The sequence below is a fragment of the Oculina patagonica genome, chromosome 2, assembly GCF_052425735.1.
Source record: "Oculina patagonica isolate OP01 chromosome 2, crgOcupat, whole genome shotgun sequence".
NCBI classification, from domain to species: Eukaryota; Metazoa; Cnidaria; class Anthozoa; order Scleractinia; family Oculinidae; genus Oculina; species Oculina patagonica.
In genome coordinates, this window is record NC_135759.1 from 38,932,833 (window position 1) to 38,951,661 (window position 18,829).

The 18,829-nt window shown below is 37.9% G+C and overlaps 1 protein-coding gene across 2 annotated transcripts; it reads left to right on the plus strand.

Annotated features, from left to right (window-relative positions):
• Positions 1 to 277: 277 nt before the first annotated feature.
• Positions 278 to 18,018, plus strand: LOC144644641 (kinesin-like protein KIF23). 2 transcript variants are annotated; one of them, XM_078504173.1, is made up of 35 exons: positions 278 to 409; positions 481 to 562; positions 1,055 to 1,147; positions 1,562 to 1,597; positions 2,089 to 2,194; positions 2,791 to 2,927; positions 4,259 to 4,377; positions 4,523 to 4,583; positions 5,726 to 5,832; positions 6,929 to 7,041; positions 7,275 to 7,396; positions 7,827 to 7,929; positions 8,350 to 8,441; positions 8,571 to 8,636; positions 8,751 to 8,804; positions 8,898 to 8,959; positions 9,321 to 9,355; positions 9,544 to 9,591; positions 10,206 to 10,273; positions 10,743 to 10,845; positions 11,035 to 11,093; positions 11,400 to 11,440; positions 11,821 to 11,866; positions 11,977 to 12,039; positions 12,317 to 12,376; positions 13,261 to 13,311; positions 13,911 to 14,000; positions 14,490 to 14,585; positions 14,713 to 14,794; positions 15,221 to 15,297; positions 15,644 to 15,712; positions 16,327 to 16,424; positions 16,851 to 16,917; positions 17,014 to 17,075; positions 17,538 to 18,018. In XM_078504173.1, the coding sequence occupies exons 1-35, from the start codon at positions 399 to 401 to the stop codon at positions 17,551 to 17,553; spliced, it is 2,595 nt and encodes an 864-aa protein (XP_078360299.1). In that variant the 5' UTR covers positions 278 to 398; the 3' UTR covers positions 17,554 to 18,018. The 2 variants fall into 2 exon arrangements, with proteins under 2 accessions (XP_078360299.1, XP_078360300.1); XM_078504174.1 differs by lacking the exon at positions 15,644 to 15,712.
• Positions 18,019 to 18,829: the final 811 nt, after the last annotated feature.

An 18,829-nucleotide genomic window follows, 5' to 3' on the forward strand; every position in this document is an offset into this window, starting at 1 on the left:
ATATAATATTGAGCATAATTAGAGAACAATTTTAAAAGTTTTTAGCTGTCTAATCAGCCTTGCATAGGCTGCTTAGTACATCATGCCCGATTCTTAGTAAAGCAGCGATCTTCACTTGAAATAGTCGAAATAGCGCGAAAAGGTAATCCAACCCGTTCCAGCCCGCGAATTTTTATATGAGCCTGCAGAGCAACATTGTCTTACAGCGGTTTCTCTTTGTAGCATGCGCGCAGGCAAAACTATGACGTCATGTCCTTCTCTGATTGGTCGGTTCAAACCAACACCGTCAAGGCGGTTTGATTCAAGAAGACTTGGACGGACATTTTGATTTTCGAGTTGTCATTCGCAAACATTTACGCCAATTTTCTATGGTGGAAATCATCTGTGCGTAGATAGCAATGAGACCAATGTAAGTATTAAGCTTAGTTGTGTTGACTGGCACCTTTTTTGGGAGGTAGATTGACTTCTTTTTCCATTTAGCCCCAAAACCCCTGCTTCGGCGAAAACCCCGCGCACCGCCAAGACACCAAGACGACCTACAGGCAACAAGGATCCAGTCGAGGTAAAGAACCACGAGTTTTTATTCAAAGATTGTCGATAAATATATTTTTTTCAATAATATCATGCGAGTCCTTTATGCAGCCTCGCGAACTCATAGCACGATGCTTACATCAAGGAAAATCGCCTAATTTGAAGTCCTTTTTTTGCAGAGCCAGTTTTGATGTTTATAAAGCTCATGATACGATGCTACCGATCGAAGCGAGAGGCTCTTTAATATAAGCTTAGGTTGAAATATGTAGAGGGCCATTAATTGTATCTTACTATAAATGTTGAATGTTAAAAATCGAAATAGAATGAGAACAGTCGGACTTCTTTTAGTTTAACCTGGCTTCTAGGACACAAGCCGAATATTTTGTAATCAGGTTTATAGTGTTCAAAATTCGAGAAGGTACAGATGACGTTGGTTTTGAGACTACAGACTGTATTACCTTTTGTTAGCCTTACAGAAAGCTTTACACGAATTCGAACTTAATATTAACAATGTGATTTTCAGGTTTATTGTCGAATTCGACCTCTTGGTGATAATGAAGAAGAATCTTGTGTTCAAATCATCAGCGATACAGTATTGCAACTCACGGCACCAAAGGTAAGCCTAACTTATTATTTAATCCTTCTTTTTTCTGTTTTTGATTGTGTTGTAAAAAATACTTGTAGAACTTGTGGCATTTTATGACCATGTATATATATGTCAATTAAAACAAGACATGCATGTTTGAAACAAGACCTGTTGAGTTTCAATCCAAAAAAATCCATACTAATGACATATACAGTACTAAAAGGATCCATCTACATGAAGTACATGTGTTTCTGATTGCTTGTTATATGTGAAAATCATAACCAACTTACCTCATTCTACAAAGATTTCTGACTTTTAAAAATCAATCAGTGCACTGTATTGTGAGGGTAGTATGGTTTTTTTTTATGGTGGCACTGCATATACTGTACCCAAAAGAAAAATCATATCCTTCATATTGTGAAGAAACACTACATTGTTTTGCAGAATTCTGCAGGATTCAAGTCTGGCCACAGATTAGAGGTAATGAAATTGTATGTCGCTGCTACATGTACAGTCAACTCTTGTCTCTCATATCTCGACACGCTCGGGGCGTCATTTAGTGTCCGTTAAAGCAAGAGTCTGTAAAAGCAGGAGTCGTGTCCAGTCAAACCTCTTTCGCTGGGGACCTGGATTTTGTCCGTAATAGTGGGTGTCCGCAAAAGCGGGGTGTCCGCAAGGCAAGAGTTGACTATATACAGTGTGAGCTTATGTAGCATCTTCCCCAAGGTTATGATTGATCCTTATTGACAGCTCTTTATTATGGACAGTTCACTTGATCCCAGAAAAACCAGGGTACATATAAGCTGTACATCTATCATAGTCAGATACCTCCATAAAACAAACACTCAGTTCTAACACTTCCGTGTACCGTTAACTAAACACTGTACATTTTAGAGTAATTGACAATTACAAAGAAAGTTGATGGAATTGGATTTTATGAAGATTCTCAAAGCAGTAAATTCTGTTTTCAGACACAGCACACCTTTAAAAAGGTTTATGATGAAAAGACATCCCAGAAAATACTTTTTGATAATGTGGCACTTCCTTTGGTTGATGATCTAGTTCATGGAAAGAATGGTGAGTCTCACATTTTACATGTATTCCTTAGAGCTAGCTGTACATAATGTACTATTAGTAAGGTCTATATTGTTATACAAAGGCAAGTATCGCGTGGGTAAACCTTATCCGATATCCAGTTCACAACATTTAAGAATCCATTTAATTTGTAAGTACTGTACATAGCTAAACGTGTGCAATGGATAAATTAGAATGTATCCTCTATCCATCAGCTTATCAATATCCAGTGGATAAGGGTTCCAAAACAGAGTACAGTAAGCTAGCCTCTTAAAAATGTCCTTTGCATAACAAGAGCAAGATGCATTGTACATTGAGTCGTTTGTTTGGTAGGGGTTTATCCAATGGATAGGAATTTATTTGCTGTATATCTGCTACATGTGTATTGCTCATTCCAGTTCTCCACATGGAAAAGATTAATGATCTATTAGATGTTATGTACAAAAGTCATGTACTTTTACTTGGATTGTATCTGCTTTTTAAATAACTAGGACTTACATTTGTAAAGGTACACCATTATTTTTTGTCAAAGAAAGTACATGTAATGTACATGTATATAGTATAAACTGTGTTATAATCTGACCGGTTTTTGTCTATAGGCTTGATATTTGCATATGGTATCACTGGGTCTGGTAAGACACACACCATGACTGGGACACCCAGTGACAGTGGCTTGCTTCCAAGATGCTTAGATGTTATCTTCAACTCTATTGGAGAACTGCAAGCCCCTAAATATGTAAGTTTCCTGGTGCATGTACATATAGTTTTCTTGCCGTTTTCTTGAGTGTTCTGTAGCAGGCTGTAATAAGATTTATTTATTTCATGACAAGCTGGCTGGCTTTGGGAGTGTACATGAACACTGTAGAACTATGTACAGTAGGTGTTAATGTTATGTTATGACATTGCACTTTCTTTTTCTTTTTTTTACCTGTCTTTAATTACATTGGCTGCGGTCACATCTACGACGTACTAGTTACTTAGTTAGTCTCAAGTTACGTGACGTCATACCTAACTATAGTTAGTGCTTTCGGTCGTCTTTGCGGTCACACCAATGCAGTTAACTATAGTTAGTTCTGATTTGGTTGTGAATAATTTGGTATTTAAACTAGTTCATGACAGCCCTTGTTGTTTATTTGTATCCAGTTGTTCCTCTATTTTTTCAATTTTTGCACGGCATTTCGGTGTTGAAGAGAATACAATGAAGTAAGGATGCTTGAAACCGAAGAATTCGAGCTTAATTTTTGCTAACATTGATGATATGTAATTTCTTGGCATGTTGTTTTTCTTGTTTTCCTTTCCTTGACGCTTTGTTTTGCAAATTTATGTTCATCTCGCACATGTGAAAAGAATTGTCGCATTCTGATTGGCTTTTCGTTTGCAAACTTAAGACTAACCCATGAACCTTGCTTGGGTATAACTATAGTTAGTGTGTATTGTTTTGGATCAGATATAATTTTCTAACTATAGTTAGGGCGAACAGAGAAGCGGTCACATTACCGAAATAGCTAACTATTGTTAACGCCGTCCTAACTATAGTTAGCAGTCTAGATGTGACCGCAGCCATTGTAACTTTACAGTGTATTATTACCACAAATAGAAAAGAAAAAAATTGAGAAGCAATTACTACTGCACATGTATATACATGTACAATGTAGGGATCATCCATGTTAACTTTTGCCAGTCTTGTCTGGCCATTCACAGTCGGTCGGCACTTGGCCAACAGTCAGCCGATATATCAGTCAATTATCAGCTGAGTGTTGGTAGACTGTCGAACAAATGTCATCCGACTATCAGCCAACTACTGGCCACTCTCAATACTTGGTTGAGGGTTAGTCGAAAGTCAACCAATAGTCAATTGACACTCAGCCCATAATCGACCCAAAGTCCGTCGACTATCAGCCAAGTTTTGACCAACTATTGGCTGAGTCTCCACCGATATGTTGGTCAACTATCAGCTGATACATGTACATTGTATATGGACAGACCTATCGGACAAGACTGCCAATAGTAAACATGGTCCTATTGTAGTAGAGTATTGAATCTATTATCTTGATTGCTTGTTTTTAGGTCTTCAAACCAGACAAGGCAAATGGCATTGAAATACAATCAGAACATGAAGCCAAATTTGAAAATGAAAGACGAGAAAAAGAGGCAGCTCTCCTGGGCACTCCCGGTGGAAGAAATAGGTACACTGTACTTGTATAAATTTTGTAAAATCAATTCCTAAAAATAAAATGAATCTACATTGTATAGTTCGAGTTGTCACTTGTAAATTTTATCACATTACAATGAAGTTTAATTTTTCTATAATTATTTTACTTTATTTTTAAGGAATGCTGATAATGACTTTGCTGATGTGATAAGAGTGCCTGAAACAGGACTTATCTCTGGTGTGAGTTGAGACTTTTATGATTTTACAGTCAGGGCACAGCCAAAGAAAACAGTTTATGTCATACATGTACCATGATTACATAATGCACGTATTTCCATGCCCCACAAGAGCTTGAAGACGTGAATCAATCAAATGTAAGATTCTACACTGTAGGAATCGGTGAAGTGTTTGATTTTCAATTTGTTTTGTACATCCAACCAGATGTACAGTATTTGGTACATGCAATAACAACCTGCGATTCAAAGACACTGCAACGTCACCAGTATAACATGCTTAATAAATATCACAACAAGGATACAAGTATATATATACGCTTCACATTGTACTTGCAAACCTACCTTTAGAGCAGTTTTCAATTGAGTGTCGTAAAACTAAAACCAAAGTAATTACTCTGGTCAATCACAAAGGACACAGACAATCCAGTAAACCAATCAAAACTCCAAGCAAATAACACGTAGCTGGCACGAAGCGCGGGAAAACGTGCGCGAGCGAGTCACGATTGGTTTTGGTTTTAGTTCTGATTGGCTGAGAAAGTGGCACGAGATTTTTAAGCCAATCACTGGGCTTAGTAATGCAAAACCAAAGCAAACGCAATTTACTTTGGACACTCAAGTGAAAACCGCTCTAAACCTAGCAATTTGCTACTTGCATTGACTTGTGACTAGATTTATCCAAGGATACAGTAGAATCCTGATTTTAGGAACCTCCAATCAGGAAATCAGGAAGTTCCAGAATCACAATCACGATTCCACTGTAAAGTACAGTACCTACATGTACATACTGTAAAATGCCAGTTATTAGCCCTGGGGTTACACAACTTTGTAATGGGTTTTGGGTGGGCTTAAATTGTGCATATATAGCTGGGGGAGCTTATATCCAGGCTTGGGGTAGGGGGCTTATACATGTACATAAGCAACTCCAATCAAACATTCTGATCTGTACTCTAAACACACTTGCAAACTTATTCATTGGCAATTCATATTTGTGGCACAATGTTCTGTGAGGACATTCAAAGAATGACATTGGTACTGTAAGTTAAATGGGGACAGGGTCATAACAAAAATACTTTTTTCATTACCAGGAAGATGTACCAGTATGCCCTCAGTTATTTTAATTAAAAGGTTTGACTGCTTTGCTTCCAGGTGGATGAGGACAATAGCTACGCAGTGTTTGTTTCCTACTTTGAAATTTATAACAACTATATTTATGATCTTCTTGACGAGACTCCAGTTGATCCTATCTGTCCAAAGTAAGTTCGCATCAGTTTATTATTAATTTTTAGTCTACCATTTATCAGACAGTTATAAAGACAGTTGCACAAGAGATTATTCACAGTCCTTTCTGCACCAGGCCCATAACCAGTGTGGGTGGTGCGTATGAGCGTCTCCGGCGTGAAATCTTGAGCGCCACCGGCACAATAACGTAGGGGGGTCTGGGGGTATCCTTCCCTAGGAAATTTTGAAAACATAGGTTGTCTGAGACAGCATTTCATGCATTTTGAAGACAGTTTGTTAGGAAAAAAGGCAGGTAAAAGTGAAGATAACAACGATAATATCTCTGGTTAAGTAAATGAAGAAGTGTCCAAGTGAAACCGGAAAAAAGATTTTCCGAGTACCCCCAACGGGAGTCGAACCCATGACCTTCCAAGATTACCGGGGACGCTCTAACCACTGAGCTGGGAGACCGGGGAGCGAGGCACAGGTCTTCACTTTATCCAAGTGCCATTTCACTTTACATATATCTCTGGTTCTTTTTTAAATTCAAATCATATTTTTTGAAACAGAACCTTAAAAACATAATTTTCAATTTATTTAGCTAACAATAATGGCAGTACATAGAAGGAAGACAGGAAAAAGATAGCTTTCTTTATTTCAGTGTCAAATGGTAATTACATAAATCAGCCAGAGTTGGTTTGTTGATCTTTTAGCACTGTGGCAAGCTCCGACCTTCTTGGGTGCTTCCAAGCTCAACAAGTAACTAGTCTCCTCTCTTTTTGCTAGCACCTGGGAATATAAATGGAGCTTTGAACGATTTGACTATGAAGGTCATTAGGTCGAATGTATCATTGAAATTAACCTAGAATCACACAATTTGGTCCAAAATATACCACATGAATCTACAAATGGTGGACCTTCAACCCAAAGGACCATACGGAACTACCATTTCCCTTTTATTTATTTATTTTAATATTTTTTTCGCAATGAGTGGACTTGAAAGGCTCGTAGGGGGTGTAGATGCACCCATCCGGCCCCCCTCCATAGGGCCTGTGCAATTGTAGTATGTAGTCAGGAGCAGAGACGTGTAGTATTAAATACTGGAAATTTTGATTATTAATTTCTTTACAGACCACCAGCTTCAAAGAATCTAAGAGAGGACATGAATCGTAATATGTATGTCAGTGGTGTAACAGAAGTTGAAGTCAAAAGCACAGAAGAGGCTTACAGTGTATTTTGGAAAGGTGAAATTACTTATTCCAATTGATTTACATTGTACAGTATGCATGCATCAGTATTACCCTCCTGCATACAATGTACATTGTAATGTTAATTAACTTTAAACTCCTGTTTGTTCTATGGTTTCAGCTTGTTGATCCTTACAGAGAACCAACCTGACTCATCTGTAATAAAGCAGTAAATATAATTTACAATAAAATGCCTAATATACATATTTTTGTCGAATCTTACATTCTAGGTCAAAAGAAAAGACGTGTTGCTAACACTGTACTCAATCGAGAGTCTAGCCGAAGTCACAGTGTGTTTGCTATCAAACTTGTACAGGCTCCTTTAGATCCTGATGGTGAAGAGGTCTTACAGGTAATTTTTTTCAATATTTTTCTGACCTCCAATGTACCTGTCTTTACAAACAAGATTTCCTTGACTATAAACTCTTTGTGACTTTATTTTCATTCTTTACCGGTATGTAGGGTTTAAGCTTATTGTAAATTTTTTGGAAATTTCGATTAGAAATTAAATGAAGTGGTCTGGTTCAAGCTCAAAATTTTGGGAACAAGTGGAACACCTCAAGTATGCACCTATAGCCCTATATCACTAGTTTTCTACAAATTAAAGTGATCGGGTTCAGACCGATTTTTTGATGGGTCCGTAACCAATTTTTCTCTCTTGTGAAAATGGAAAGCACCCATGAACAAAGGTGTCACCTTAGACCCTGAAGTGCAGATCCTTCATAAAAAGCAGATGTTAATAAATAAAAAATGTAACATTTGTCTTTTTTTTTTCTGAACAGGACAAAAATCAAATTGCAGTGTGCACGTTATCACTGTGTGATTTAGCAGGATCTGAGAGAACAAACAGGACTAGAGCTGGTGGAGACAGACTACGAGAAGCAGGTAATTTACAACATTGTGACATTTTGGCAGTGGGGTGTAATGAGTAAGCAAGCAATGGGCATCAGTTGCTGGAACTATGAGTGCAACTAAAGTCTCGAGGAGAGAGTGCCAATAGAATCTTTGAGTTTGAACAAGTACTCAAAAAGTACAGGCAGAGTTCTTAGAGCTGTTATACACATAGTCAATAAATGCACATGACTGAATAAGTAATGCTGGTGACAGGTTTGTCTTCAATACCACTCTTCTTCCCTCCTATTCCCTGTCTTTTTGCTGTCATTGTTTTTGTATCTAATTATTACTACTTCTCTTGCTGGAGAAGAGACTGCATATGTACCAAAAAGCATTACATGGAGTGTACACTGAAGTTATGAAGTCAAGGCCCTTTGTGATGTTGTCTTTTGAATCTTATGTTTTTCTTAGGAAACATCAATGCATCTTTGATGACATTAAGAACTTGCATGGAGATTTTAAGAGAAAACCAAGGAAATGCTGAAAATGGCATCTCTCCTAAGGTATGTTACAGTTTTTTTTTACAATGTAACCAGTACTGTATAAATTTAATTATGTACGAAAAATCAAGGTTTTTTTTGTTTGTTTTCAGTTTTTGCATGTGTTTTATGCATTTTATTGTTCTTTATCAGATTGTCCCATACAGAGACACCAAGTTGACCCATCTATTTAAGAATTTCTTTGATGGAGAAGGGAAGGTGAGTGAAGTAAAATTTTTTAATAGAATTGCATGTTTCCATTTTCAAGAAAATAGCTTAATATTATAAAAGTTCTAAATAATAACTTATCATGCTACTTGCCTTTCTTTGTAGGTTCGAATGGTTGTTTGTTTAAACCCTAATGCTGATGATTATGACGAGAGTGTGGTAAGATGTCAAATTCTTTTCAGTTACATGTGTTCAACATATTAGAAATAATGACATGTCTCAATTGTATGTTTTCTTTTTGTATCAATTTAGCATGTGATGAAATTTGCTGAGGTGACACAAGACATTGTTGTAGCCAGACCTCAGTCAGTCAGGTAATGCAAAACCACATTTGTAATGGTTACAGTTATCACTCACACTGACAGCATAGAACTGGTACAATGTAACTATTATTTCAACCGGTAAACCAGTTTACGATTTTTGCTGCCATCAATCATCTAAGCCAACCTCTCAGGAAACAGAAGTTCACTGCAACTGGGTCAAAATGTCACATCTGTTGGCTGTGATTGGTAGCTTTCCATCCGTTTTCATTGTTTATGTTTGATGAATATGATTGACGGCAGCGAAAAAACATAGTAAATAGTTGGGGTTTAAACTTCAGAGTTCATGTGGTACTGAAAAGTGCAAACATTCAATAGTTACTGCTCACCTCTGTTTGTTTTCAATTCTGAACAGATTTGATACTGGACTGACACCTGGAAGAAGAAGAGGTATTTAAATGTATATTGCATAGTTTTAAATCCAGTAACACAATTTTTGCTGCAACCAGGTACTTTAAAAAATTAACCTACCGGTAGGTTAAAAAAAATTTAACCTGAATTTGAATTTGACCTGTAACATAGACCCTGTGGTTTTTATTTTTCCAATAGAGCATAATCTTGTTCTTCTGATTTTGTAGCAAATCAAATGTACAAGGAAGTTCTAGCACATGTTGAGGATAATAAAGGTAAAATGGTATTATAAATTTTAGTGTACTTTAAAGATGGTTTCCAGTCCGTACTGCGCAATCTCCGCCTGCAATGTTTACAAGCAAAAATAAAAATTCCGTGACAAAGCTTACCTTTTTCTTCATTATTAACGCCAGATATCCTTGCAAAACAATAATTACGAATAAAAGAAGCTCGACGGTATTTAAAACAGACGTTTTAGCTCATCGTGAATTCTTGAACGAAACGATCCGTAATGGCGAACTTAAAAACTTCATGTACGCTATCACCGAAGTGTAACGTTTCGACGAATTTAAAACAAAAATGAAAACAAACCCTGAGTCTGCGCAGTACGGACTGGAAATCATCTTTAACGTTATGCATATGCTGTTTGTTATGCTAAATGTAGCAGGAAACAAAAACAAGTCAAAACAAATAATGTAATGATAAACAAAAGTGTTCAAGTCAACGTAATATTGTTTACTTGTGTCAGAACTTAGTTCGTATTATATTCCCTTAATTAATTTTAAATGCACAAGATTCAGAGCTGTCATATAACTTGGGACTTGTTAATGTACATGTATGTTAACATTGTACATGTAGTTCTAATCTAACTAGTGAATGTATTTTGTAGATAACGGTGAAACAGTGATTGTAGCCAAGCCTCTTCATACCATGGGACCACCTTTCCCTCTTATGGAGGTAAGCAGTATTTTTTTACAACATCTTACTTCCTTACCTCCTCCCTCACCACAGAACTCAAGCAAGTTAGTGTTACTGGCTGAGAATCACGGTCAGAAATCTTGTAGCAGCATTTTTCCTGGAACTTATACTGTAATAAACAATGTTGGCAGCATAGGCATTTTGTCAGATTGTCTTTCTCCCTTTACGCCTACAGTTTTTCCCTCATTCTAAATCTGTGCATACAGCATGGTAATTTAGGCTCGAGGTAACTAGGAAGGTGTACCAGTCCCCTTTGCTGTAGTTAATCTCCTAATGAGAAGTAGCAAGACAAGTGAGCACTGATGAAATTGGAGCAACATTGAAAGAACTACATGTCAAGCAACATGTGTTCCTTGCTAACAAGTGTCAGTATTGTAAAGTGTTACAGAATAGTACGGCAGTAACGAAAATTTTAGATGATTTATATGCTTTGTTTTGTTGTTTTCAGCTGAATTCACCGGAGGATAACACGACGCTGGTGAACTTGATTTATTATCTTCAAGAGAGACAAAGACGGAGACAAACTCTGATTGATGATTTGTCAAGAAAAGGTACTGTATTCTGGTGCTGATAAAACGGTAAAACACAGCCCTAAAACGTAAAGCCTGGAAACGTGGAACAATTTTTTTTCTCCCTCTATGGAGGCATGCTTCATACTTGTTCTAAATTTTGTTCATGTATTATTTTGTCTTATATTACTTATTTTTGGTTGTGACTGTAACTTCATTTTTTTCCTGCAGAGGGAATTTTCAGGGCTCAACTCTTGGAATTGGAGAAGGAAAACAGCCAATCTAATGGAGTAAGTAGATTCAATCACGATAATTTGCTATACACCTGTTCATTAACATTACTAATAAAAACACCAAAATTAATGTAAAAAGTAAAAAAAAAAAAAGGAACTGGCGTTTGTGGGCAATACGGACCGGTACATACAATTTGCCGAGAGGTCTGTGAATTATGGATTTGTACTGTTCAATGTATTTTGTTCTCGTTTCACTTTTGGTAGAGATGGAACTTGCAAGTGGCAGTAATGACTTGTTACTGCTGCTATTTGCCAGGCTCGCAAGGAATGTTCACTGCAATAACTGTTTTTTTTTTCCTTTAGATTATTGCCAACCTCAAGTCAACAATTGAGGAGAAAGACAGGTAGGACTCTCATGATTCTAAAAAATAATAAAAATTATTACTACATGCTGATTGGGCGCAGCTGAAAGAACCCCTGAAAATTGGGTTCGCCATCTTTTCTAATTAAAGCAACTCGGGCATGGGAAGTTTACACCAATTCGACATGTCTGTGTTTTAGGCTGATCTTTTGATGAGAATTTTAAACATGCATTACTCAAAGATCTTGTGCCGGAACCAAGTCTGAAAGTTGCCAAAAGAAAAAAAAAATAACATCTAAAGGGATGTTGAGACTACCTCACTCTGGCTGCCTCAGACTGCATCAAAAGCAATCATTGATAAAAGTTTATAAATGCTTAAAGTCTAAAGCCTCTTAAAAATGACAAACGGTTCTCCTTTTATAGAGATATTCAGAAACTTGAAAGAAGACTGAAAGCTGTAACGCAGAAGGTATGACTCGCGTTTTGTATGTTTGTTTTGTACTTTTTGTCCGTTTTTTTACCATATTAATGGAAGGAACTTAGATGCAGCAGTAAAATGACACTCTTAAATCTCTTTAGAATGAGATGCTGCAAAGAACAGCAGAGATGTACGAACAAGACAAGAAAGAATTACAATATGAGGTATGAAAACCTACTGACTATTCTCGTGCGTGGAAAATTCATAGCCAACCTAATGCAGTATTCTGAACTTGACTAGCTGTCACGTTTGCCGTCGTCATGTTACGAAAACTGCCGAGTGAGTAGGGAAAGCAAACAAACACGATTCCATTTACGCCAAGTTTGAAAACTGCCTGTAACGACAAACAACAATTCCACTCTAGTTTTCATTTAGATGTAAATATTCAATGTTTTTATTAGCTTTTTTTGCTGACCTCTAACGATCTCGTTTCTTTTCTAGCTGGATGATCAAAAGAAAAGAGCAGATAAAGAGAAAACTGACAAAGTTAAAATGCGCCAGGTTAGTTTCTTTTAACCTCCACGTTTCCTCTGTGACGCGGAATGACTCAATGACAGATTCGCTAGGGAGAGCGAATGTACCGTATTTACTCGAATAAGCGCCGCCCTCGAATAAGCGCCGCATATGGGACAAAAAAGTTAATAAGCGCCGCCCCCGAATAAGCGCCGCAGTCCCGATGCGGCGCTTATTTGAGAAATTTCGTTTAACTCAAAACGGCACTACAAAGCAACTTTTAAACAAACTTAGACATTTCTTTCCATAAAAAGCGATGTTTTGTGGTTTAAAGTGATTGTTTTACCGCTCGCCCATTTGTTTTCTATCCAACATTCTTAAATGTTGTGAAGGCCGCAAACTTTGCCAGGACGGCTATCGCCACTTCTCTCTTCAGCAAGAGACTAATACTGAAACTCAAAAGACGCTATTTTCGATAACTGCAAAATATTAGATTCTTTGTGGCGTCCAAATTTGAAATAAGCGCCGCCCTCGAATAAGCGCCGCACTGGAGGTGCGTAAAATTTAATAAGCGCCGCGGCGCTTATTCCAGTAAATACGGTACTTCTTTTTAGAAATGCTATGTTTTAAAAAAGTGTCCACTCCTTGTGTTAAGTTCTTGAGCAGTGTATGTTCAGTGGCAGTGCCTCTCTCTATCCTAAATACTTACCGGCAAATGTTGTAGCAACACTGCTCGAGCTAAGTAGCTGTAATGCATCTTAAGGTACAAATGAACTGCCTGCGTTGATCGGCAACTTAACTCGCTCCAACCTTGTTGCCAATTCATTGTTTTGAGCAGACATTTCCTAAATGTATCTTTTTATTATTTATAGGAGCAAGAGTCTACCGATAACAAATTTATCTGCTCCCTTGCTTTAATTTTATACTTTCAGGCCTTAAAAGGAGTGGTGTCACAAGAAAAGGGAAAATGGGAACGAGAATGTGTAAGTCTCGCTTACATGACCGTGTGTTGGTGTTTTCTTGTGTATTTCCCTCTTTTTTGTTACAGGTTTTTTTTCTTTGTTGCCGTTGTTGTTTTGTCTTTGTTCAGTGGGTGATGGATTGTAGATTGATGATGTGTTGCCGAGGCCTGTTTGAGCAGGAAAACAGGGTTGCCACGGTCAGGGAAAATCTTAGTTCTTGTCAAAGTTAGTGAAAAGTCATGGAGTTTTGGCTGAAACGAGAAAACAAAATGGATTTGTTAGTGAAGTCAAATGCGATTGCATTCAAAATCCCGTGAAAAACGTAAAGAGATTGAAAATGAAGAAAAGACTATCGATGGTCTGCAAAAGAAGCTGAAGCAAAAGTATAAAAGTTTGGGCTTATTTGTTCATTCGCCTTATTCAAGGTCAGTGAATATTGTTTTGAGGTCAGTGAAAAGTCAAAGAAAAGTCAGGGAATTTTTAGGATTCGAATGAGTGGCGACCCTGGAAAAGCTGTTATCTTCGTTTGTTTGTCTTTAAAAGAAACCTTTATCATTCTACGGATGATTTTCAAAAGCCTCTTACCTGCATATCTTTTTTATATCCTTGTTCTTGTTTAGTCCAAACGCGTCAAGGACAAGGAGATGGAGATGCAAGCCAAAATGTGGCAGAAGGAGGAAAAGCTAAGACAACTCAAGGAGATTGTACAGGTATGTTCCTTAATCTGCCGCCCGCTGGGGGAAGTCACTGCAGTCTTATTGCAGTTTGCTGCGTTCTTCTTTTCGATACTCTCTCTCGTCAACATAACTTTCTGGCGACGGCGGTCCTTGACCTCTGGAACTTCAACTGTTGCTATAACGTTGAACGTCTTTGGTAATCCTCGTTTTTTATGGAATTAGGTGATTACCCCTTTTCGAAACCCCATGTTTCTAGAGGGTCAGGTTTCTTTTCTTTGCCTCTCTCTTCCTATCGACTCGTCCAGCTCAGTTGAAGCAGCTGGGAGAGTTACACCTCCCTCCCTCCCAACATTGGCATAACTCTGTGGATCACTGAAAAAAGCAAGATCCTCCACCTCGCACACAAGGCAAGATGAACTCCATTCCATCATCGCTCCTGGTTTCTCAGTAATATTCAATATGTACATGGCAATCATGACAAGGCATTAGCTACATATCTATTTTCTTTCTTTCTCTCCTTAGAACATGCCGAGGAATGACACAAGGACTTTAACTCGAGCCCAGGCCAAAGCTGCAGCCATGACTAGGTCCAAGTCACCTCCGCCCGTGGCAAGAAAGGTAATTCATTTTCGTCCCCAGAGCTGCCTATCCTTCTTGAAAGGTGGGCGGTAAATCGAATCATTGCAGTTTGTTGGATGAGGAAAACTCTGGTTGTTGTCCTTTAACCATTTTTATGTTGTTTCAGCCTCCTATTAAATCTCGCCACAGACGATCCAAGTCGTCAGATTGCTGGATAGAGCACAAGCCTCCAACGCACTTGGAAACAGGTATTTTAGTAGAGAACAGTTATAGGTTGTATGATGTGTCATTAAGAAAATGGTGTTGACCTAGAGGTATCATTCCTAAAAACCACTGTTGTTGGTGACTGACATTTCCACAACCTGGGCGGAAGTAATTGTCTGAATCGAGAGTCCCTCCCCCCTTTCTCCTGGCAATCACACTAAGTGAACAACTTTTTAAATAAGGTACACTGCAGAGAGTTGTGCTAAAAGATTTTGTTGTTTTGTCGGAAAAACTAACGTAATGCCACAACCCCAGAAGCAGGCAAAACAAGCCCAGTGCACTGTAGGCTACTTTGTGTTACAGAGGGTATAAGACAGAGGGCAAAAACAGTTTAAAATAAACATTTTGTCAGTTTGCTATGCAAGTATTCATTGTGTATACTACTTTTACCTATCTTTTGAACAATGCAGATAATCTTCTCAAACCGTCAATGAAAAACAAGAAGACAGTGAGTAGACCCGCCGAGAAGGACTTCAAAGCAACTAACGTGAGTGAGCACGCTTCTCTTGATATTATCTGGATTTTTTTCTATCCAACACGGTTTATTTAAAAAAGTCCTAACAAACGAGGCAGTCTTTTTCTTGACGCAACTTGCCTTAACCTTTGCGAGACAAGTCGCGAGATGAATCTTAATTACACGCTGCAATCAAATCGTGCAGTGTTGCTAAAAGTGCAAGACGGTTGTACTTTCCATCGAACTTTAAAAATTACCTCGTTTAACAAGACTAAAGACTAAGTTACTTCAAGTTTGAAATACCATTATTTTTTTCCTAAGTGTCCGTAAAGTGACCGTGCATGTGACGTTTTATTTTTTAACTTTTTTTTTCGTGCAGGCGACAAACTATGTGTTAGCTCATCAGGAGGAAGATTCTGCCGGCGAAATTGAGACTAAATTGATTAAAGTGAGTTCAAAACAAACAATTTATCACTTCGTTTTGCTTCTGTCTTGTGTTTATATTCAAGCGCGAATAACGCTATCAACCGGATATATCACTACCCAGGAAATACGTTCTAACAAAACCTGCTATGATATTTACTGGATAGTAATAAATTCGGTGGATAATTTTGTTATCCACCGGGACATGTCGACATGGACTGTAAGTAGTCTTTGTGGTTAGGGCAAAGGGGAGCTTGAACACAACTTGACTCGGAACATTGTTTCAGTTTTCAAAGTGATTGAGCAAAACTGCTGCATATTTGAGGCGTTGAAAAGTGTGTCGTCCTCCGTGCAACTTGTCTCGCAAAAGTAACACTGCCATTTTCACATTTTAAGAGAGTTTGCGTATATAGTCAGTTAATAGTTTGTTTGTTGTAAACGGGGCTTTCATTCTATAAGTACTTGAAATTGCGTTCACTTATTTGCATGAAAGAGGCGATTAGAAGAAGTCAAAATAGCTTTACTGAAGATTTGGTGACGTCTGATTTTGCTATGTTATTTGAAAGATTGTGGGACGGAGAAAGGGAGAAACTGACGGTATCAAGGTAGATATTTACTCGAGTTTGGTGTCATCTGCAGGGAGACGTGTACAAGACTGTAGGAGGTGGTCATTGTATTCAGTTCACAGAAGTAGAGACTTTGAAAACAAGATCTGACGAGCTAACCAGTCCAGGAAGGTAAGTAGGATTCTTATCTTGTGATGGCAGTGAGAAGACTTCATGGTCAGGGACTTTTATTTTGGGTGAGGTGAAATTTACATTCTGAAGAAAGTCAGTGAAAACTGGAATATAACACCGCTGATTTCATACAATTGATGGCTGGAAGAAACATTTCAGAACAATGTGATCACAGCAATGTTTTTTTTGCTTCTTTGAAGTGGAGGCTGGTGGCCGCTACTATATCTGACATTTTGTATATTTTGGTTTGGGAAATTTTATTTTGATCAAGAAAAAGTCAGGTCAGGGAATTTTGAAAACTGATGTTTGTGGCAACCATGACGGTTTGCTAGGTTACATTTACTAGTTTTCAACCCTGTTTGATAGTGATATAGCTCTGTGTTCTTGTCTTCTTGTAGTTGTAACTTTTTTAATTTTTAAAAACAGAAAACGCCGAGCTTCCGACTCGATAGATGATGAGAGTCACTCCAGCTGGACTGATGTAGAAACAAGGGTAAGAACCAACTGATTGTCATTTGTTGGTTTTCTATTAATTTTGCTACTTTTCCAAGTGAAAGTTCTTAAAGTAAACAAAACGATTTGTTTTTAGTGTTCTACAGCAATTGAAGGCAGACCAGGCTTGGGACCCAGCTATTGCCACACAGCAACGAAGTAAGTTCAGTAAAACAGATTAATTAACATCTCTTCCGCACCGTAGCTTTTTTCTGTTGATGTCCAAAAAAACATTCTGTATTACATGAGTACTTTGAAACCAGCCATTCACTGTGAGTCATGTTTTATGTGTTCTCATGCTGCATGTGAACTGACACATTGCGTAGGTCATTCTGCATATCAAATTGTAACTTCACTACGATTCGGAAAACCGGAATCAAAACACAAGGGGAATCGGATCACAAGTCATTCAGTTTATAGCCTAACCTCTCGAAGACCACCACCCATTCTGGTCGTTTACGACCTTCACTGTAGTTTGACGATACTATAAGAAGCTTGTCTCCCCTTGTGATCGCTTACGAGAGTATTGTGACAGTGCGTTGAATGTAGTTATTGCATTTGACTGCAAGAACTGCTATCTAAGAAAAGAGATTTTACTGCTGTTTACGTTTTACTCCTCAGGAAAAAGAAGCCTTGAAGATGGACTTACAACAATAGTTGTGTTGCGTTTCTTTGTTAAGTGTCATCTCTCGCAAGCCATGACGAAATTTAGACTTAAATAGGAGTCAATACTCTGACCAGAAACTTGTGAATAGCATTCACAGTTTATTTCGTCAAAACTAGGATGGGTGATAACAGCGCTTATTTACCCATTGTTCAAATAAATAGTTTTAATAAGCCACGCCCGTGGGGCCATGTAAATGGTCATGTTATTTGAACCGTTTTCCATCGCCACCAGAGATCAGAAGCTACAAGATGTACAATATGTTGTATTTATGGCTTCAGTGCTCCCGCAGTTAGTACATTTGCTTGTAAAAATGATTGACTCTTATCAGTTAGTAATGTTCCAGTTTTTAATAATTTGTTTTCATTTTAGTATCTTTTTCATTTATTCCTCTGATAAGTAGTCTCTGTAAAAAGCCGTAGGTAAAATTAAATAAATATATTAACATCTCGCGTTGTTTGTGGATTACTTTTTTCAGGGTATTTTTTTTTTCTTCAAAAGCAATGACTGCAATTGCATGCAGTACTCATTAACAGCTGAACACTGGTTCTGTTTTGTTTTTACTTTTGCAAGTGGCCCGGTTAGACTATCGCGGAATGTATCTAGGCTGACAACAGAAATCAGAAAGACCGACCATTCGCGTCTTTCAGTACAAACGGACAAAAACGAGAGCAATAAGTCAACTAAAAAAGAGCCCACGTATTACCGTACCCAATCCACGAGGATCGTTAGATCACTCTTTCGATCTGTATTTAGCCTTCCCTTTGCAAAAATGGCGCCCAAATTTGCGTAATAATACTTAGTACATCCTAAGCACCATGTGGATTTTTATAGTCAAAGGATTTTTAACGTGAATGTGAGGCTTAGGAAGTATATGTATTGATATTGAAATGCACACGCCATTTATGCAAAGGATCTAAAGGCCGAAAATCAGGGAGAACGCGCTCGTCTTCCCCATTTTTTTTTTTTTTTTCAACTCGCGCAGCCCACTTATTTGTTTTCGCCCTATACTCCACTCGGGAGCCTGTTCGCAGGCTGATTACCTGTATTTTACTTCTCCTACCGTCTTAAAACTTAAATTATATCTCGTTATTCAAAGACAGTGAGCAAATGACATTTATCAGTACAGTTTAACCGTCTCAGAGAGAAATATGTGAGTGTTAGTCTCGTGTTTGGCCAAGAGCAAAGGTCTTGTTTTGTGTCCCCATTGCTATTCTTATTTCCAGCCTCACCATCACCTCTTTCGCTG